Genomic DNA, 21,861 nt, shown 5'->3' on the forward strand with positions numbered 1-21,861 from the left:
GGAAGAGCTCTGTCTGCCAAGATTTGTGACTCTATATGTGCCTGTCACTCTGTGTTAGGGCTGATGGCTCCTGGACCGGCCCGACCTCACGCAGGCTGCGCTGGGCAATCTCTGTGCAGTTGGGCGATGGTGTGCAGAACGTCTGCTCGAGCTTGTGATTTGCATACTCAATCACGGAATCACAGAATCACTAGCTTGGAAAAGACCCACCAGATCATCGAGTCCAACCATTCCCAACAATCACTAACCCATGTCCCTCAGCACCTCGCCCACCCGTCCCTTAAACCCCTCCAGGGAAGGGGACTCAACCCCCTCCCTGGGCAGCCTCGGACAGGGACCAATGACCCTTTCTGTGAAAAAAAAATTTCTGATGTCCAGAGGCATCAAAAATGAAATTGTTAATGAACTGCCCTGCGTTCAAGCGTTTGCTCCTGTTTCTGTGCAGCCCACTAGCGCATCTGCACTCAAACCCCTCAAAACCAGTAGAAACTGGGGAAAAAAGTGGCTTGTGAGGACTCGGCATGTGATGTGGTTAGTTGATATGTTGGGAAAAGGAGATGCTGCTTGGTAGTAAGCGTTATTTTCACTGAAATAAATGGAAGTATTGGAGTTGTAGTTAATGTTGTAGTTGTAGATTTTCAAGAAAGTGATTGGCTCCATACCTGACAGTTAAACCCCTTTTTGTCTTTGCTAGATACATTCGCTTTCCTATTTTTACTATAGGTAATGACCTTTTCTGGTTTTTTTAAGAGTAAATAGACTGTTTTTACACGAGAAGAAGCACCATTATACTTCACTAAAATACTTTTTCCCTTATTTTTTCTTCATTTTGATGCAAATCCACTCTTTTTTAGATTCCTCTACTACCCACCCCAAAGGCTTTTTTTTAATTAGTGCAGTAATATCCCCTCTGTTTGGCTTAATGGAAGATAAGGTGCTATATATAACCAAACGCTGCCTTTAATTTAGACTGGAAAATTATTTGCAATCTGACATTGGATTTTGTGTAGCCAGACTTGTCTTCCAGAAAAGAGGTCATAAATAGGAAGCTCCAAAATGCTAATTATAGCGAGTACATTTAATTTCTATTAAGAGTTATAGCAAACAAATTCACACGTTGTTCATCATTGCGCACAGTGTTAAGAAAAAAGGATGGAGTCTGTCAAGCAGAATTCTCAAAACAGAAGTTCCTACTTAAGTTATCTTTGATGATGAGTTTAATGTGTCCTTCATATTCCTATAGTCAACATGTAGGCAGCTGAGCTTGGTTTCCAGCAGCCAGAGAAAGGCACTGCTGATTTTTCTCTGGTGTTGTGAACTGCAGAGTCTTGCATTCGATGACTATTCTTCGGTGAGAAAGAACAGATCAAATATTTGAGGTCTTTCACCAGCCTTTTGCTGTCATCTTTTTTCTGTTAATGAACCGTAGCATTTCCAGACCTCTGACTGCGAGGTGTTTCGAGCAGGCAGCTCTGTGGGAATCCACCGCGAGCAGGAGGTTGATGGAAGGAGGAGGACATTTTGCATACAGATTCCCATTCATAGAGAGTTCCTAGCAGAAAGCACTCGGTTTCAGCTACAGAGCTGTGCTTGCCATGCTTAAAAAGTTGTACTTATCTCCAGAAATAAAAATGAGAATAAAGACAGGAATGAAAGGTTCCATTGTTTGTCCCTACAGTGGATGAAGGAACGAATTCTATGGGGTTATAAGCTTCAAGAAGAACTGGAAGTGCTTCTTTGACAGACACAGAAGGATATCCCTCACTGCCTGGAATCAAATGCTGCTTAGTTTATTGTGCTTCAGACTAATAAACAGATTTAACTGCTACAGTTTTGCCAATTGGAAGAACTCAGACGTTGAGGGAGGCTCTTTTGCTGGTTGACCGTTCTGTTACTTCATTATTTAGTCTTTTGAGGCTGCTTAACCAAAGGGTTTAAATTTTTATTTTAGTTTTTTGTAATTTTATATGTTGCCCTTTAGTGTGTTTGCCTTACTGGCAAGTGAATAAAAAGAAGTGATAAGTGAGCCATAATGAAATTGTGACTGTAACTAAATCTTAGAGTATTAGGTGTTACCTGCTCTCCCTGTGGTGCCTGCGTTAGCATTGACTGTGTTATTTTTGAAAGCCTATTTTCCCGGATTCTAAAAAAAATCAGTGAGCCAGAGACTGTGAAATTCAGAATAACAAGACGCTGAGACAGACACTAGCGTTTCTGTTTCTGAATACAGTCATTTGTTCTGAAAGCTCTTGAAAATGAGGTGGTGAGAAATTGGCAGGTATCCCTAGCGCCGGCTTCCTTATATCTGTGCATGTGGATACCGGAGGCTAGCCAGAAATCCAGCAAAGAAGTATTTCTAATTCCTTCTTAATCCGTCAAAACTCGTTTGCAACTAGGTTTCCCAAAGGCAGCTTTTATTTTGTTATTGTGATAAAAAGAAACTATGAAAATACTTGAGGAGCTAACGGAACAAAATTTTCTGGTGATCAATCACAAAAATATTTACTTTGTTAAAATATATTGGTCGTAGGAAGTCTGACACTAGTGATGTTTTTAGCCTGATACTTCCAAATCAGCTGATGAAACCAAGAAGCTTTCCCACTTACACAATAAAAGCAAGTATTAGTTCTGAGCTCACATTTAATACAGGCATTACTAACAATGGTCTGATTCTGTGCACTGATATTAAAATGTTCATCTTTATTAACAATTAACTTGCTGCTTGGAATGACTTGGGCATCAGCCATAGTCTTGCAGAACACAGAAAACAGTTTGCAGAATGGAAATATGTTGCACACAGGCACCGAGTCGTCTGTGTTGGATTGAAGTGTGTGACTCCACTCTTCCACTGCAGGTGATATTCGCAATGACTTATATCTGACATTAGAAAAGGGAGACTTCGAACGAGGTGGGAAGAGCGTGCAGAAGAACATTGAAGTGACCATGTACGTGCTCTATGCGGACGGAGAAATCCTGAAGGTAAGTGCTTATTTCCTCTGGGAGCTTCAGGTGCTGGCTGCTAGCTCCATGGATGTGTTCTCTTTTTTTGTTGTTGTTGCCTCTGATGCAAGGGAAGTGCTACACTAAAATTAGATCTTGTTTTCTTAAGTTTTTTAATTGTGTATTATGATGAAAGAAGCAAACAGTTATAAATTTGAAAGAATTTGGAGTACTTCCTCTGTATGGGACATGGAGCAAATATCCAGAATGTAGTTTTAGAGCATTTTTTACTGCAGCCATCTGGTTTATGTGAACTTTGACATGGACACAGACAGCAGTGTGTGGTGACTGGCTGTTTTGCATTAGCGGGGAGCTGGTTTCACCCATAAACAGAGTAAAATTTCATATCTAAATGAATCAGCTGGGACGAGACCACAGGATCAGCAATTTCAATTCAATATTTCAATTACATTCAGTAAAATCTAAAGGAAAACACTGAAGACTGCAACTGGAGGAGACTAATGATTTCTTAATCATAGAATCATGCAATGGTTTGTGTTGGAAAGGACCACAAACCCCATCCAGTCCCACCCCTGCCATGGGCAGGGACACCTCCCACTGGATCAGGGGCTCCCAGCCCCATCCAGCCTGGCCTTGAACCCCTCCAGGGATGGGGCAGCCACCACTGCTCTGGGCAGCCTGGGCCAGGGCCTCCCCACCCTCACAGGAGAACATTTCTGCCTAAGATCTCATCTCCATCTCCCCTCTTTCAGCTTAAAACCGGCCCCCCTTATCCTATACCTGCACTCCCTGATGAAGCTCCTCCCCAGCTTTCCTGTAGGCCCCTTTCAGTACTGGAAGCTGCTGTATTTAATATAAGGCTAAGGTTTGGGGGGGTGCTTGGTGCAGTACTGGTAAGGGAATTGCTTTGTCTGGCTTCCCTGTCCCCAGCGTGATCACTTGCATGACCCAAGGTTGCTTTCACAGGCAAGCGTAGCGATTCTCTTGCTTCTGTTTCATTTTTTCCAATTATGGCATTAATTTAATAACTTCCAGTAGGTGATACAGAAGCTAATAAAACACTCCAAGCTGGCAAAAGCATGGGTGGGACACCGAGAGGTCAACCATTGACCCTGAAGCGCTGCTTCTCTTGGGTGGAAGATCCTTTACTGTTCCTGACCTGTGGACCCAAAGCAGAAACTGCCAAATGAGGGAGCATTGTGCTGAGTTACACCAAACAGTGGGGAAATTACCACGAGATTTTCATTGATCTTAGAATAAATTCTCCAAACTTTTCCCAGCCAGCAGCACAAATTTGAGTTGTGCCTTTTTGAAGACTTAAGCAGAATTGTATGCAGCAATAATGAGCGTATTCTGTCTGTCTCAAGGCCCTGTTGCTGCTAATCATGCCTTGGTCTGGAAATAGTTCTCTTGAAACCAGTGAAATTATTCCAGGGATACATGAAAATTAATATTGCCTTTCAAAATAATCTCACTCAATTGTCACTATCTTTCAACATAGTCTGAAAAATAAAAAAAAGCCTAACACATTTCTCACTTACTCATTCTGTCGCAGTAGCAGGGATATTTTATTAATTGCAGGGCATACCTTAAAGGATTAAATTATTACCTGACACTTCTGTTTTAGCCTCCCTCACTTGCCTCTGCCCTTTGGTTCACCTATGTATTTGGGTTTCATGGTAACTGGGTAACAGAGACTGGCTTCTTGTTTATATTTTGTAGATCACAATTCAGAATTAAAGATGAAACAATTCTCCCTGCTCAGTCTATAAATTGTTTATAAATGCACAGAAACTGAGTTAACAACCAGAAGAAAAGACTCTTTGCTCTTCATGTACTTAAAGTTCATAGCGTGAAGCAGCATTCAGAGTCAGACCGTGGGTCTGCCAAGGCAGGCAGTGTTTTGAAGCAACAGCAAAAAAGCTCATATTAAAAATGAGTTTTCACTCTGTCCTATAGAAGAAATACAAATACTGTTTTACTTTCTCCAAAAGACCTAATGTAGCATGAGGTTTGGGAATCACTGGGTTGAAGCCCAAGTTAAATTTATCACAAAATCTGATTGGGATGTTGCAGGCATTGTGGTTTTCAGTTCTGTCACCACTGCTCTCACTCCAGCCGGTTCATAGCTGCAACAGTTGGTCTCGTTGCTGTGTTAATAAATCACCTTTATGCCAGGGTTATGGTACATGCCTGTGGTTACTGGGATTTACCTGGGAGGAGTGAGTTTTGTGAGTTTTTACAGCTGCTCAGTTTGGATCTCTGTCTGGGGAATCCCAAAATTCCAGAGAACTTTTCTTTCTTTTTGGGCTTCTTCACCAATTCTAAACTTTCTTGAAGGCAGAAGATTACAGCTGGCTGAACTAACAGTCTGGCTCATGGGATATGCTTGTCTTGCTTGTCCCTTCATTATGGCTGGAAAAATCAAATCAACATTGTCAGTATTTTCTTGGAATAGAATTGAGAGATGCCTTGGGGAAATGACCTGTAGTTGTTCTTGTCATGATACTATTCCGTGTCGGGTGTTTTTACGTCAGAATTTATATTGCATGTGTCATTCTGGTCTGCTCAGCTGCTGTTTCTTCCTGCGTTCATTATCCTTAGAGATGCTAAGAGTAAAGAATCTTGAAGCTCTCTGTCTTTTCTGCATGGTTTTATAAGGTGTCGCATCTTTTGGGTCACTTCATAAGTGCCAGGGCTAGAACATGGGTTAGTGCTTATATAAACAATGAGCTTCCCGCTCCGTGATTTCATTACAAAGAACCTTTTCCTGGCCCTATTTCAGGACTCCAGTGTTCCTCCCGACATCCTTCACTCATGTTCTGACTGAGGATTTCAGTACTTCCTAAATAATATCAATCCATTACTGGTTTTCTTCACTTTACAATTTGAGAATACATGGATTTGTCAAGATATCTGAGCACTTGAATCTAAAAGCAGAAATTTTGGTGCTATGATACTTTTAGGTGATGACTATTCGAGAGAAATTCTTTGCTTACCACTACTGGGATAACTTGATCAGAATTTCCTTGGAGGTATTTGGTGAGGCTGGGTGGCTGTAGTTTCAGAAGACCAACTTTTTTAAGAGCTTGAAAAGTTCAGACATCACTTCTGAATTGAGATACTGAACCAGCAATCTGATTAAATTATATTTTTAAAAAGATTTAATGTTACAAGTGATGGCCCTATTAGGTGCCCTTTTTTGGACTTGTCTTTATATATTTGGACTTAAGTGCTTATTGTATCTGTCCTATACTTGACAGAAAACTTAGCTTAAATAATAACTTCAGAGACTGGAATACATCCCATGTTTCAGGTCTCCTAACTAACTCATCCTTTGACCCAAAACACAGTTTTAAGATCTCGTCAAAAACTTCAGATGTCATCGTGTTTGAGTTTCTGCTTCTGGCTCTTCCTTTGTCTACAGAAAGATATGAATTATATAAAGGTTATCGCCATGTAATAAAATGACTCATCTGTAGTGATGTGATGTCTTTTAATCTTGGATTGTTTTCTTCTGTTCCAGGACTGCATCAGCCTGGGCTCGGGAGAGCCAAGCAGGAGCGCCTACCACTCGTTTGTCCTTTACCACAACAACAGCCCTCGATGGGGGGAAATCATCAAGCTGCCCATCCCTATAGACAGGTTCCGTGGATCTCACCTCCGATTTGAGTTCAGACATTGCTCCAGTGAGTGCAAAATGTAATAGAGTAATGCAAAACATAAAAGCTGAGGGCTTTCCATTGCCAATTTGAAGTTGGATGAGGCTGTTACTGGCTGGAAAGCAGAAAGGGGTGCCAACCTAAAACATGGTGAAGGTGCACTGCTCATTAGCTAGTTGCTACATTTATTAAGCAGCACGTTAAAATCATCACAACCAATCAGTGCAGGGCAAAACACTCTGCAGGTGTTCTGCCCCACTGTTCTTTTGCTGTGTTTTCCTATAGAATGTTTCCATTAGAGCATGTACATTTTATATTTTACTGTGGTCTGCAGTGGGTTTGGGTCTGTTTTGAGGCTTGTTGTTTATTTCCATAGAATCAGACATAGTTTATGTTGTTTCTTGTGTATCCTTTTTGTTAGAAATGCAGAGAAGGTAGTGAAGAACCTTGTGGTATACGTGAACAGATGGAATATGTACAAATGTGATCTCTGTTTCTATCCTTTGCTACAGCAAAAGACAAGGGAGAAAAGAAGCTCTTTGGATTTGCATTCACTCCGTTGATGCGAGATGACGGCACAACCTTGTCAGATGACATCCACGAGCTTTATGTTTATAAGGTACTAATTCTCTCTACAGACTTCTCAGCTAGTCGTCCCTACCTCATTTTGAATCAGTAATGATCATTGCATTATCTTGATTCCCCACTCTTTAGAAGTACGTGAGGTATAGATTAGTAATGGTTCAAAATTTTATATTTTTGAAATCACATGAGCGATGCAGCCTTTTTTTTATGGTACAGCTCACTTTTCCCCTTCAGATAATGATGATTTACTTTAATCCTGTATCTTTTGAATTCAATCGCAGTGGCGTTTAGGAGCATTCAGCAGATTTGCCAACCTATGGTATTAGTCAATACCTTTGTATCATGAATTGATGCTGTACTTCAAACTCATCCTGCTGCAGCCCTGCAGCCCTGCAGCTTGGCAGCCCTGCAGCAAAGTGGCTGCGGGAGTTATTCGGGTTTTTTGATTCCAGCTGTTTATTTCTTCAGTGTGGTTTTCAGTCAGCAACACCAAGTTGTGCAGTTGGAAGATCCTAGTAAGTTCTAAGGAGTCAGTGATTAGAAGACTCCGCTTTCTAAAGCTGAGTCTGTTACGTGTGTACAGGCCCTGGAGGTGGTAAGCACAGCTCCTCCTCAGAAGTGCTTTTGTGCACCCAGAGACCAGTAAAGCCCTGTTAGGCAGCAGCAGTCAGGGTGTCCGTGTGGGGAATGGGGCGGATGAGGTCACATGCTGTATCCTGTGCCTGCAGTGTGATGAGAACAGCACGTTTAACAACCACGCCCTGTACCTGGGGCTGCCCTGCTGCAAAGAGGACTACAACGGCTGCCCCAACATCCCTTCCAGCCTCATCTTCCAGCGCAGCACCAAAGAGTCCTTTTCAGTCTCCACGCAGCTTTCCTCTACCAAACTGACGCAGAATGGTGAGTAGATGATCCTCCAAAATTGCCCAAGGCAGCGGGCATTATGAAAACAAGAGATAGGATGTGTATGCTCGTGCTCTGTTTATTTCACTAAAATAAGCCTTTGTTATAAATTCACTATACGTTTGGGTTTTTTTTCACTAACACTGTTGAAATGAGCAGGAAGTGGGTTTTTTGAGGCAATAAGGATATGACAGATGGCAGAGAAATTACAGACATTGCTGTAAGTGCAAGAGAAGGGTAATATGTTAAAGCAAAGTTAATTTTCATCAAATGACTGAAGAGTAAAACAATGCATTGTGAGCGCTTCCACACAATCCAAAGTTTGTTTTGTTAGGCTTTTAGAGAGCTACCGAGTGAAGCAAAGTTGGTTATGGCAACATCCCTGAGGCACGAGAAAAGAAGATTAACTGCAGTGCAGTCTCAACTCACATAGGGAAGAACACAGCCTTTACTCTCTTTTCCATACTTCACTGTTCTCCATTCATTTCTTTGTTGGTAGAATTGGAGTGACTCCGTGTTTTCCTTCTTGTTTTCCCTTATTTATTCTGTTTTTCCCCGAGAAGAGTGAACTGTGCAGAAGCGTAGCATGTAATGAACCTCTGGTGGGTCTGGGTTTGCCTTTCTTCCCTCTGGGTATGGATTCAAGCTCTTTCTCTCGCTGTTCTGCAGTGGATTTGCTTGCTCTGCTGAAATGGAAAGCTTATCCAGATCGAGTGATGGATATTCTAGGAAGACTGAGACATGTCAGCGGCGAGGAAATCGTTAAGGTACTACATGAAATAACAGCCTTTGGATGCAACGGTGTCAGCAAGTGAAGGTGTCCCTGCCCATGGCTGGGGGTTTGGAACTGGATGACCTTTAAAGTCCCGTCCAGCCTAAACCATTCAATGACTCTGTGAATTCAGACCTGCAGCATGCTTCTGAAAGCTCCTTCTTGTTGTACTTTCTTATTGATGGCAGAGCTGTTGCTTCAAGCACCGATTGCTCCCTAGCATTGCTAAGTGATCCGCGATCTGTCTCCTATCTGATAATTCCAGCACATTTTGTAACCACTGTAGCTCCACATGCCAATCCTTTGTGTGACCTGAACTTTCTTACGTCCAAGAAACGTCAAAATGCGTTTAAATAGTTTAAATCTAGAAGTGAAAAGAGATCATTTGAATGGCGAACAAGCAAAGAGAAGAAACAAAAGAGAAATACCATCACTAAATTAGTAGTTTCTAAAGAGAAAAATTCCTCCTAGTAAAACTAACTGAAAATCTACCACGTCATATGGGTGAACCTGAAGTGGTTTGTCCTTGCCAAGTGTTTCACAGATATCAGTGGGTATGAAATAATTAAAGCAGGGGAAAATAACCTTGTTTTGAATATAATTGCATTTGATATTCTTTGTTTATTCGTGTCATTTTAGTTCCTCCAAGATATTCTTGACACATTGTTTGTAGTTTTGGATGACAACACAGAGAAGTACGGGCTGTTGGTCTTCCAATCCTTGGTAAGCTGCTGAGTTGTTGCTTTTCTTTATCTCGGTCTTGACAAGTTTTACATTTGTCTTTATCATGTTGCTAGTATTTTACTTCGATGAAATACAAAGTGGGATGTAGCCTTATGTCTTCTGTAATAACCTTGGGTGAGGAGGGCAGGATGGCTTTGACAGACCCGAGGACAGCAATATTTGCTGTCACTTGGGAGAAGCACACAATAACATCTCATAACACAGCTCTGGCTGCTTAAAGAAACTGGTGTAATTCATCGTTCCTTTGCTTGTGTAACTTGTTTGTAGAAACCTAACAACAACGTGTAATTTCCCTTCGTATGGGTTCACTTTTTCATCTCCCACAGGTATTCATCATAAACCTGCTGCGTGACAGCAAGTATTTCCATTTTCGGCCTGTGATGGACACGTACATTCAGAAGCACTTTGCAGGGGCGCTGGCTTACAAGTAGGTTTGTTTATCTGTCCCTTCAAGAGATTCTGTTAGCAGGCTTTCAGCTGTGTCACCGCCGGACTCGCACCCTTCGTGGTAGCGCTGGTTTGCAGAAATGGAGCTGCTCAGGGGGAGGTTCTCCAGCACAGTTAGAGAATTGCTGCTGAGTGCGCCTTTCTCTAAGAATGAATTTATCTTGCCTTTCTGACCTGGCAAATCTTACTTGCTTTTTTTCTTTTTACCTGAAGAGACGCAGTCACTCAGCAGCAGCGCGTTAGCAGTCTGTGCTAATAAGCTACCAAGAGCATATACGTTCCTGGTCTTAAGAAGGGTGTTGGGATGTAGGACTCGTGTGAAAGCTTAGAGGACTAAGTGTACCTTCCTCTTCCAGAGCAGACAGGTGTTCATGTAAGGTGGTGCTTTACTTGACTAGAGTAAATGTATGATTTCAGTAGAGCAGAAACTTAATTTCCACTGCTACTTTGAAGGGTTTGCCTTGTTTTCTGATATCCTTTGAGGTTTGCATCAGATGGGAAGACAGATTTTTGAATCTCAACACTTATTCAAGTCTTTTGTTTTCCTTTCTTTTAGACTATTTTTCTTTACATTTCAGCATACCCTATCATTGGCCACAATAAACTATTAAAAACACCTTATAATTGGTTTTGATTGTTTGAAGGCATTCACATTTTAGAGTAATTTAAAAAATATATTAAAAAATACTCTGTCAAAGGCAGTTAAAAACCTGTAGATACTGTACAACACCAGAAGGCGTAGTCATGCTCAGAGGGTAGAAAGCTGTTCTGCTTTGTGTTAATTATCACCTCTTTCAGACAAAACAAATGATCTCAGTAGTCTGATGCCTGAAATAAAACGTGCTTTAGATACAACTCATTAAGTTAGTCCAAGTGGTGTTGTGTGCTTAGGACAATCGAGGCATGTATTTTCTTTGTGGTCTTAGTGTCTAAAACCTGGTTACTTAGACTGAGATCTGGAATTTTTTACCAGTAAAAAAGAGTATGTTTTGGTCTTAGCTTTGATAAGGGCAGGCAATATAGTTCTAGCTCTTTAATAACATCTTTTTGATGTTCTCTGTGTTCTTCGTGGTTGTAAGTCAATTATAGAGAAGAAATTACTTCCTGGTTTTGGCACTTAAATAAGTGTATATGTTACGTCTCTTCATACCTAGGATAGCTATAGCTGACCCCTGCAATGGAGTGAAATGAAACTATTTTACAGATTTCTCACTAAACCAAAATATTTGTTGCCTGGCTCATTTGAAAATAGTGCTGAGGGTTCCTCCTCTCTTCCCTGTTTGTTGTATTCAGAGAGCTGATCCGCTGTTTGAAGTGGTACATGGACCGTTCTGCGGAGCTCGTGCGCCAAGACCACATCCAGGAGGCGATGAGAGTATGTATTCAGCAAAAGTGTTTGTGGGTCTGCTCCACCTGCGGCTGCAAAAGGGCTGGGGAAGCTGTAAATAGAATCAAGGGTGGCCTGGCACTGGATCCTCATTTGTTTAACCAGAATGATAGTTTTTATAAATATTTGGCCAAAATTTTAATTTTGGGGGGGGAGATTGACTGTTGTGCAGGAAGAAATGGAAGAATTGTCTCCTTAAGTCCTTCTGAAGCCCCTTGGAGAACTTCAGTGGGATTTACATGGCCATATATATCTGTGTGGTCTATGTCTTGCACTTCAGGAAGCAGTTATTTTAACTGTACTAGCACAGGTGTTGTGGGTCAAAGAGATGCCTTTTGTATTGAGCTTCCTTGTATTCCTGGTGGAAGTTCTGGAGCGTTTTAAGAAGCAGATAAATGAGCCTTTGACTGGATGGAGATTCTAACAGCTACCGCTGCACAGGACCTGAGTCACAGCTCCACAAGGAGAGCACGGTCCTACAGGAAGGCCCAGCTTTCTGATGGGCTGGGAAACAACAGGAATATTTTTGGTGTATTAGTTTTACCGTGTGTGATTGTGAACCAGAAAGCTCTTGTGTTGAGTGGCTAAATAGAAGATTCCAAAATTGGCAGGCAGGTATTTTCCTTTGAGTGAGTGTCCATCTGTACCTTCCTGCTGCGAGGAGGCTCACAGCCAATCCTTTGAGTCTGGGCACTGTGAGGACCAGGAGCTGTGGCACGGAGTAACGCTTTCTCGCTTTGTCACAGAAGTACAAACTGGTGAATCAAATCACAGCTGAAGCTCACACAGATACGTACTCTGCTCCTCTAACTTCTGGCAGCCGTTTGGGAAAGTCAGAGGTTGTTCCTTGTAAATGTATTTATGCTTGTGTCTTGGCTTACATTTCAGACTTTATTCTGGCTTTTTCTTCCTTCTTGTGATATTTTTTCTTTATTTTTCCTCTGTTAGTCTAATTTATTCCGTTTTTTTGAGGAAGTAATCTTTATTTTTTGAGAATACTTGTTCTATTTATGTGGTACAGCATCACAGCCATCAACTGGCTTTCAAGATCTCCTGTTGCAGTCATATCCTGATACACTGAAGGACATTATACCAGTGTTTACTTTGTCTTTTGTAGGCATCTACGTACTTAGAAACTACTTCTTCATTATATTTTTCAACCATGGATTCATAGGAGATGGTTAAAACTGAGACAAAGATGCCGGTTTACATCCTTCTTTCCTTTTTTTATAAACAAACATATTCAAGTTATGAGATGAGAGGAAGATCTCTAGCTGGAATGACTTCTAGGAGGTTTTCTTTCCTCTCAAACCACTCATTAGTGCTGTATGCAGTGCAGCAGCTAGAGATATACAATATTGTCCTTACGTGAGCTGCATTTTTTTAAACTCATAGTAATCCTCTTCAGAAATATTAAAAATATGAATGCTGGAGTGTCTCTCAGAAGCTCAGTTATTCAATATACTGTCTGTAAATATGGTGCATTCTTTCAAGGATTCCAAGGCAACCTCTTGCTTACTGGGAATCTCAAGTGCTTCCCTAGAAAGCAGCCGTTCCCTCTGTGAGAGAGGTCAGTTTGAAGACCTGACAGCCCAAGCCTTTCCAAGCACAGGGATTACGATTGCCACTAGAGTTTCTGCAGCCCTAACAGCGCATCCTCTACCACCAACACTGCTGTCACGTTATATTCAGACAGTTGCCTTCACAGGTGTATCTGGGAGGCCCAAATTAAGGTCTTTGTCTTCTTCCATTGCAGGAAAATGCTTGATTTCCTGCTTTGTTTCCAGATGTTATTTCAGGTATTTGGAGTGAGTCTGTTCCAAAATCATCATCATTGCTTCTGTGTTCCTAGTTCTACATCCTGCTGCTGGGAATTTCTGTGGCTGTGGATGTCTTCACTACCCTTCTTACATTAGTAGCTCTTTACCTCGGAGCACAGGAGAGCTTGGTTTTAGCAAGCCGGTCTCCGATGGCTTTATGGGGAATTTCACATTTCCTTTCTCTGTCAGTAAAGCTGTAGCATTCTAAAGCTTCAAAGATAACATGGCATATTTGTGCTTGTAGTTTGGTGATGCAGTGAGGGGCATCTTATAGACTCAAAAACATAGGACACGGGCAAAATTTGTATTGGAATTAACTTTTAGCTTCTAAACAGTGTAGCTGGCAAGAATATTTTCCAGCCCATACAGTGGAATGTTGCTAATGTTTCTGCACAGACTGTGATTATTGGAGCTCCAGCCTGTTTGTTTCCTGTACTGAATTTTGAGGGTGTCACCAAACTGTGCTTTGTGTCTTCCCTTAATCCTGCCATAATAGTGTATTGTGTTAAGCACTAAGCGAAGGAGTTGAAGTCTAAATGTCACTGATATTTAGGATGTTTTGATGTTGACAGCTGTGTACACCAGATGATCAAAAAGGCCTCTTTGCCACGTGGAAAACTACATTGCTGTATTTGTGTCTGGGAGAAGCAGTGATGGATCGGTGAGCTTGTTAACAGCACCACAGAGCAAAGTGTTTTTCTTCATTGACACTGCTGCCAAACAAACGGAGTTCTGAATCATGCCACTTACAGAATTTTAGTTAAAGATGCTTAGGTTGCAAATCCAAACTTAATGTAGTCTTTTCATAGAGCCACGTTAGCATTCTACTACCAAAAGATCCAATTTGCGAGTCCTTCAGGACTGCGGCATCTATCACACGTTGTATAATGGTGTTAAATGCCATCGTGTGTGCCGGTTATTCTCCCTCTGCTGGGTGCTCTTGAGGCTTCATGTGTGAAGATAAAAAATAAAGACAGTTTGACTTATCGCAGCTCGAAGGAAAAAGATACTCACTGCTGCTTGTGGCTGCTGGGGGCTGCCAGAGCGCTCCAGGTGCCGCCCTTGTCTTCTGCTCTGCCTGCACCTGCCTTATTTCTGCGTGTACATGTAGCTGCCAGAAGGAAGGTGAACCTTGCAGTTGTGGTCGTGTTGAAAAGTAGATTCTTTTTCCAGGTCACCCTTCTTCCATTCCACTGACAGCCTGCTTACCTAATCCAGTTAGCTAGCTGAGTGAAGTGATTAAAGGTGAAATTTGAATGAAAACAGAATATTTTCTTCAGTCATTGTGCCAAGTCATGAGAAAACTAGAAGTGTCTTCCCTTCACCAAGATTTTCCTCAAATTATGTGACTCGAATTTGTCTGTTTGACTTAAATGCATGCTTTTTTTGTTTATGGGACATACTGGTAGCAAAGCATATTGGGTGAGGAGGGGTGCTTGCCTGTTCCGTAACTGAACAGAATAACTTACAAAACCTGTTTTTCTTTCTCCTTTCTAAAGCTGAAGAATTTAGCAGTTATGTACCTAGAATCTTTTCTGGTTCTCTTTAAAGCTCCTTTATTTTTCTTTCTCTCTTTTTCTCTGTCTTAATCTCCTTCCTCTCCTGCTCCTTAAGGCCTTGGAATATCTTTTCAAGTTCATTGTCCAATCTCGGATCCTTTACTCCAGAGCTACTTGTGGAATGGAGGAGGAACAGTTCCGCTCCAGCATCCAGGAGCTTTTCCAGTCCATCAGATTCGTGCTCAGCTTGGACAGCAGGAGCTCTGAGACTCTCATCTTCACACAGGTTTGCTATTTTCTATGCTCTAACTGGCAAACCAAAAGGCAGCTGTTTTCCGCGCAGGTAGCGTACGTGAGCACATGGTGATTACATGGAGGTTAGTAGAGCTTTCTCCCTCTAAGCAGCTGGTGATACAGGAACACACGGTAGCCAAGTAACGTTGATAGGCAGTCTCTGCACCCCTTCACAGATCCAGGTGAGCTGAACTGTGGCCTCTGAAGAGGAAAGTGGCTTGTCACAAGAGAATGCAATTTCTACTTGTCACAGTAAACAGCGTTTTCAAGTCTCTCATTCATGTGTCTTATGGTTGGCCTAAAGAAATTTTAAATTCTTATTTCTAGTAGCTGAGTCAGTTCTTAGGATCATAGCAGTGTCGCTTCTTAGGATCACAGCAGGTGGGTTCAACTGATGAACTCAGTCAGATAAACTTAATTCCAGCGTTCTCTAAAGTTACAGTCAGGATCACACGCAGCCTGACTGCAAACACTGAGAGACCCACGCTCACATTTCCTGTGTTACTTTGAATACAGCCCAGATAAGCCTTCATGTGGGCTTAAGGTGCTACTCAGAGTGAGGAAGGGTGTTGTCAAGTGCTGTTTTATGTATTGGACCGCTGTACTAAATGACATTTTTGTGTTTAAAAGTTTTAAATAGTAATATCAAGTGTGTTGTATGTGCCTCAGCGCAGAGGGTCTCAAAGTTGAACCACCCAGAACCTCCTGGTAACGTGAAGGGGATGTGTAATCACTAATTTACTATTTGCAGATGTTTTGAACACGGGCTGTAAATTGCCAAAGAAGCAGTTGCTGTGAATGCAGCAGCAGAACAGAGTGACTCCGATGGTTAGGGAAGCTGCCAGCAGTGCGATCTCTTTCTTAAGAAGCTGCTCTGAAAGATGTTGAGAACAGCTGCTCTAATCTTTTATTTAATCACCTATTAGTGGGTATTATAAGATGAGCCAAGAAGATGAGAAATCAGCACACAGATTTCGCAGACGAAGTGACAGTCAGTGGAAACAGCATCTTAGGCTGTTTGGGGTCCTTTGTTTTTCAGTTGTGTTGATCAGAAAGCACAGAGGGAGACTAGATATGAGGATGGGGTTATCTTCCCTTGTTCTCTTTATCTCTTTTTTTTTTTTTTTCCCTCCCCTCTCCTTTATCTCACTGCAACATTTCTTACTTTGGAATCTTGTGATGTTTGAAGCCTGTCCTTGTTTAATCTTTGAAAAGTTTACTTTTTGTTTCCCCCTTGCCACTGTGTTGCCCCTTGATCCCAATTGCCCCATAGGCGCCTCAGCCTGGAGGGCAGGCGAGCGGAGCTGGGACTTGTGCCCCACAAAAGTGTGGTGGTACGCCAAGGCCGTCATTTAATTCTGTAAGTAACGATCCCCGGAACTGCACAAGTGTTTCATCGTGGATGTTCCCAATTAATCCCTTTTCCCTACCCCAATCCCTCTTTTCCTGCATATAAACTGGCATTTAACGTTGAAGTGGCTGGTACTTGCAAACAAGGAAATGTGGAATATTGCAGTAAATAATGGAACTGCCTATGGCATCCGCACACCAAAAAGACAGCACTGAGGGCGTGTACAAGATGATATGTGTCAAATTGTCCATGAGAGCCAAGGAGATTGTCTACTGGTTCTGGAAAGCTGGGCAGCTGTTAAATATCTACAGAAGTGCTTGAGGCCCTAGCAAACATCATTTTCTTCACACTTATCCTCTCATCCAAAATATCAGAGAGAGCTCAATATAGTTCTTTCCAGCAATGAGATTAAAACTGATTATGTCCTTCCTGCCAGGCAATTAGCTTGACGTGAGTAATGCTCCAGCATATTTTAGAGTGTTGTACAAAATAGGGCCCTTCAAGGAACTGATGAAATGGTGGAGCTGTTCCTCGAGGTGGGTCGAGAGCTTCCTGAAGAGATCCCATGCTCGTCCTTAGATTGCTACTGGATGTCCCAAATCACCTTAGAAATCCTACTTTATAATTATAGTTAGAAAGGAATTTAGGAAAACTGCAAGGTTTTGGGGGCCAGTACTGTAATTTCACTTGTATTGTTCCAAAGATAAGGATGATGACCAGATTTGTGGCTGTTATGGCCTTCCAAGAGTACCAAGAGCTATTGAAACACATTTGTTTATTTCATTAGTACGTTGTACGCATGTAGCAACAAATAGGTACAACACCCAGGAGGCTGTGTGGGGCTTGTGTAATCTGAATTGATTGTAACGAGACAAGATGTTGAGAGAGATAACAAGCACCGAGAAGAGGTAAATTTCTATTCAGAATAATTTAATGGGCTCTACAGTGTTAGTTATAAAAATGACTTAGACTTTACTCAAAGACTGTTAAATATATATTGCTGTTGTTTGAAGGAAAAGCTACTTTGAGGAAAGACTTGGCCAAGAAGGAAGCTGTGTATGATACGGGATTAGGAGAGGCGTGCCAAGGGTTCGAGCCAGCGTGGGAGAGGTACAGGAATGTTTACACAATGAGAAAACAAACAAAAAAATCCATGGGGAAAAGGAGAACTTGCAGAACAGAAGGAAACACAGATAGGTGGTGAGACTGGAAGGGCAAAGCTGAACAGTTCGGTAAATCCAGACTTGTGTGGGACGTCAGTCGTTTTGGGTTTGTGTGGAGAGCTGCAGGCATGGGGGGTGGAAACAGGGAGCAGGGCGTGCAGGGCTGCGGCTGGGTGGGTGGCAGAAAGGCTGCTGAGCCCAAAACACGCGGTACAGCAGCTCAGGAGAAGCACCTGCCTGGGAACTTTCAGCAGGGTAATGAAGGAAATAGGTACGGAGCTCTGGTAGATGTAGAGGAAGAAAGAGAAGAGTTAGAACAGTAGAGGCGAGGGGCACCTGTTAGGTATGACACCGAGTCTGTGGAACTTGAGGACAGGGCAGTGCATGGAATGTTCTACTGTTGGCAAGAACTTGATTGAAAAAAGTGAAACCGGAGCTGAAGAGTTTGAGAGTTGTTGTTGTGCTGCTATTGTTTCTGCACTTCAAGCAACACCTTCAGGGGAAGCTTCAGCTTCCTGGGAACACCCGTTGTTGCAGGAACCTCGTGCACACTCACTTGCATGGTGTGATGCCCCATTCACGTGAAATCGCAGCCCAGCCCTGCTGCAAACCCCTGCACCTCCACGTGACAGTCCTGCTGCGGGCGAAGGGCTGCCCGCAGGCTCTGCGCTTCAGAGTTTCCGCTGCCTGATGTAGCTGCTCAGCACAAAAAATTTATATGGAGCTCTCAAACCAGAAGCAAGGTTTATATTTATTGAGAAAAGTAAGTCAACAAAAATGCACCATTTTCTGTTCATTGGTACCTCAGGATTTTCTGTTTCATAAGCTGTGTCCTGAAGTCCAGCCTTCTGAAGCTCTGCAGCAGCTATGGGCTCAACTTATTGTAAGATTTGTATTGCAACAGCACTTGATTTTTATGTACTCCATGTGATTTACTCACTCTGAACTTTAGGTATCGCACAACACTGACACCAGCCACAGCGCACTACTCCGTAGCTTTTTGCAAGCCCTCACTTCCATTTTACTGTTGTTTCCATTTGCCTGCATTTGAGCTACAGTGACAGAATTCAGTGTTTTCAGTCTCCTCATCGACTCTTTCCAGGCAGCTTTGCTGAACTCCTTCCCCGCTATCTTTGATGAGCTGCTGCAGATGTTCACCGTGCAGGAGGTGGCGGAATTCGTGCGGGGCACGCTGGGCAGCATGCCCAGCACCGTGCACATCGGCCAGTCCATGGACGTTGTTAAGCTACAGTCGATCGCTCGCACTGTCGACAGCCGCCTGTTCTCTTTCCCAGGTAGGACAGCGGGATCTGAGGCTACATCTTGCTGCTAGCTAAGAGCAGGAACATGTTACATTTATTTTGCGGTTGCTCTGTTGCAAACAATTCATTACTGAAAGCAAATAATCTAATTTATTTATCTTGGTGGCATCGTTGTTACCTGTATTCACTGTGAGTTTCCCTGTTGTAGAAAATGTTTCTAAATCCATCATGGATAACTTGTAGTTACCAAAGCTTGGTAAAAATATGTACGTTGACAAATCAGTTATTAGAACTGCCAAATCTCACCTGCTACTTTGTTTGTCGTCATGGATAGGAAGATAATCTTTCCAGCAAGCTTGTTGTCTGAGAAAGAAGCAGGGAGATGTAGTTGGGTGAGAAACCTGCCACATTCTTTTACAGGATGCTCAATCTTTACTCTGTAACTTTTAATATTTCTTTAGCTCAACATATTGGTAATTACTAAAGAATCAACTGAATGAAGATGATTTGAATATTGTGCGTTTATTTCATACATGAAGACCTGAATGAAAGCAGTTAGGAAGGTAATAGTCGAAGATAAAAAGCACCATTGGGCTTATCTTCCCTGTAGAGAGGATCTCAAATTAGCAAGTTAGTGACATCTTCCCACTTTTTTCCTGTCTCTTTTTTTCCTGTTTTGGCTCCTGTTTTCAGCAGCTGCTGCCTGCTTTCCCTTCTTTCAGATTTGTAAGCCAGCTAAAAGAGAAGAATTAGGCAGAGCAGCTCTGCGAGCTGTGGCAGTAGAGCTGGAAAGAAACATGAAGTGAGGAAGGGTTTGCCCAAAGGAAATCAACATTAGAAAGCAGCAGTTGACAGCTGTTGTTTCCAAGCTGTATCAGTGTTTAGAATATCACATAGACTGCATTTATGAACTTCCGAAACTAGATGCACTACTAATTCCTTCCTGAATAAAGGAACTTCTTGGAAATGTGATGTACTGCAGGCTGTACAGCAGCAGTTGCACCAATTAATCAAAGATGCTGTATGCCAGTAGCCCAGGTTGGATGCTGAAAGGCTGCTGATCATCGGGTTGATTGTCTCTTTTGGAAGAAGTGTGACCTGATTTTCCTTCTTTCAGAGTCCCGGCGCATCCTGCTACCTGTAGTTCTTCACCACATTCACCTTCACCTACGACAGCAGAAGGAGCTACTTATTTGCTCGGGGATCCTCAGTAGTATCTTCTCCATAATCAAGACCAGCTCTTTGGTAATCTGCTGCTTGATTTATTTTTTTTTCGATTGCACAGCTGATTTAGTAATATAAAGACTAGGAATTCTTATAGGTTCATGCAGGTTTTTCAAAGATGCTTTTAAAAACAAAATTCTCCCAACTTTCTGTCAGCTGGAGAACATCTGAAATGAGGATCTGCTTTTGTGTGTGTGTGACTCAGAGAATTCTGATTACACAGTGTTCTGGCTGTTAGGAGGGGGGAAAAAAGCATATGCATTTACCAGGTTTGACACTGTTTAATTTTCTTCATCCAAGCCCAGAACTTCAATGTCAATGGAGTTCAAAAGCTCTGCACAGCCCTAGGACTTGCAGTTCTGCAAGAGACAGTAACTAGCACTTTGTGATTCATGTTAAGAGAACACTCTAAAATTATCCAATCAATGAAATCACACTAAATTCTGGAAATTGCTGCTGAGTTTAAACACCCAGCTTTGATGATCATAATACTCTGATATCAAATGGTAACTTGATCATTTAAAGCAACGCTTACGAACAGAGGGCGGTGAAGTTTCCCCATCTGACTCCAAAGGAGGAAGCTTGTAGTGCTAAATATAATTCCTACCACTGAGAACTTCCAGTTACAAGTTATGGTTTTCTGTGAAAGGAATGAAATGAAAGGTGTCATGGTAAAAAGCTAAACTAAGGCTGCTGTAGAATAAAGGTTCCTGAACATAATTTGATGCCATTGTGTTCTAGAGTGTATGCAAACCTTTGATTATAGATTTACCTTTATGGCTGTGACCCTGAATGTTTCCGTCAGAGACTGAGGAGACAGCACACACAGCAGCATCACAGCACTATCTGGTACCAGTGATGAATTTGATTGTGTTTCTCTGCATTTCCATTCCAGAGCGCTCTGGCAAAACGGGTGTTTGTAGTACGACTGACTCCACAGAACTGTCTTTTCCAAGTCTCTCCCATTTCTAACTGTTTGCTCACCGCTTCCTGTAGGAGGGCGATGTCGTGGAGGAGGTTGAGATGATGGTGGAGAGCCTCCTGGATGTGCTTTTACAAACTCTGCTTACAATCATGAGTAAATCGCAGTCTCAGGAGGCGGTAAGAGGGCAGCGTTGCCCGCAGTGCACAGCAGAAATCACTGTTAGTAACTAACAATCAGTTTCTATTTCCTGCTTCTCTAACCTTTGGTCCAGTCCCTCACCACCACCAGCACCTCATTATCATCTCTGCTGCATGAATGCCCAGGGCTTTGTCTCTTTCCCTTAATAAGCCACAAATCCGTGCCTACCTCTGTGCAGTAGTGAGGTTTGCAGGACGCAGTGGAGCTCAGGAAGCTTTTGCAGATTTCCAGGTTATTTTCTTGTTTGTGATTGAGAATTATTGTTTTGAACTTGAGGCACTGCAGGTAGCTGCCTAGGGCTCCAGCCCTAAATGGTGTCACCAAGGGTTGTGTGAGCATCAGGCTCTGATTCCTAAGACTGAGATCACAGTCATTCTTAGCGGACAAGTCCCTTTGCTTCGCTGCCTGCAGAGTGTCTGTCCAGCTTCACCAGTTAGTTCATACAAATGAAACACGACATTTTAGAAAAAGAAATTCGCAGATCCTAAGTCAAGTGAGCTGTTGGGCTTGGTGGGAGAAGAGGGAGAAGCCACCGCTTTGTCCAGGCTGCCACCATAAGCCTGGGGGAAGGATTTCTTTTCTTTGACATGCAGTAGGAGGGGAGTAAAAGTATAATTGTGCTGTTCAGCTTTCTTTTCCTCTGGATTGGCTTCCCTTTTCTATT

At 42.4% G+C, this 21,861-nt stretch overlaps 1 protein-coding gene across 13 annotated transcripts in view; it reads left to right on the plus strand.

The window, feature by feature from the left end:
- The window catches only part of DOCK3 (dedicator of cytokinesis 3), a 152,878-nt gene that overhangs the window by 88,554 nt on the left and 42,463 nt on the right, over positions 1-21,861 (plus strand). For 9 of the 13 annotated variants that reach the window (XM_069865810.1, XM_069865818.1, XM_069865811.1 and 6 more), the window contains exons 15-27: positions 2,855-2,979; positions 6,488-6,650; positions 7,136-7,242; positions 7,937-8,108; positions 8,781-8,878; positions 9,523-9,606; positions 9,954-10,054; positions 11,368-11,449; positions 14,896-15,066; positions 16,348-16,434; positions 18,691-18,883; positions 19,968-20,095; positions 21,071-21,217. In XM_069865810.1, the coding sequence (XP_069721911.1) occupies positions 2,855-2,979; positions 6,488-6,650; positions 7,136-7,242; positions 7,937-8,108; positions 8,781-8,878; positions 9,523-9,606; positions 9,954-10,054; positions 11,368-11,449; positions 14,896-15,066; positions 16,348-16,434; positions 18,691-18,883; positions 19,968-20,095; positions 21,071-21,217 (1,658 nt within the window). The remainder of the gene's footprint in view (positions 1-2,854; positions 2,980-6,487; positions 6,651-7,135; positions 7,243-7,936; positions 8,109-8,780; positions 8,879-9,522; positions 9,607-9,953; positions 10,055-11,367; positions 11,450-14,895; positions 15,067-16,347; positions 16,435-18,690; positions 18,884-19,967; positions 20,096-21,070; positions 21,218-21,861) is intronic. The other 4 variants (XM_069865816.1, XM_069865823.1, XM_069865817.1 and 1 more) reach the window with 2 other exon arrangements.

This window comes from Phaenicophaeus curvirostris, chromosome 11 (genome assembly GCF_032191515.1).
Source record: "Phaenicophaeus curvirostris isolate KB17595 chromosome 11, BPBGC_Pcur_1.0, whole genome shotgun sequence".
Lineage (NCBI taxonomy): Eukaryota > Metazoa > Chordata > Aves > Cuculiformes > Cuculidae > Phaenicophaeus > Phaenicophaeus curvirostris.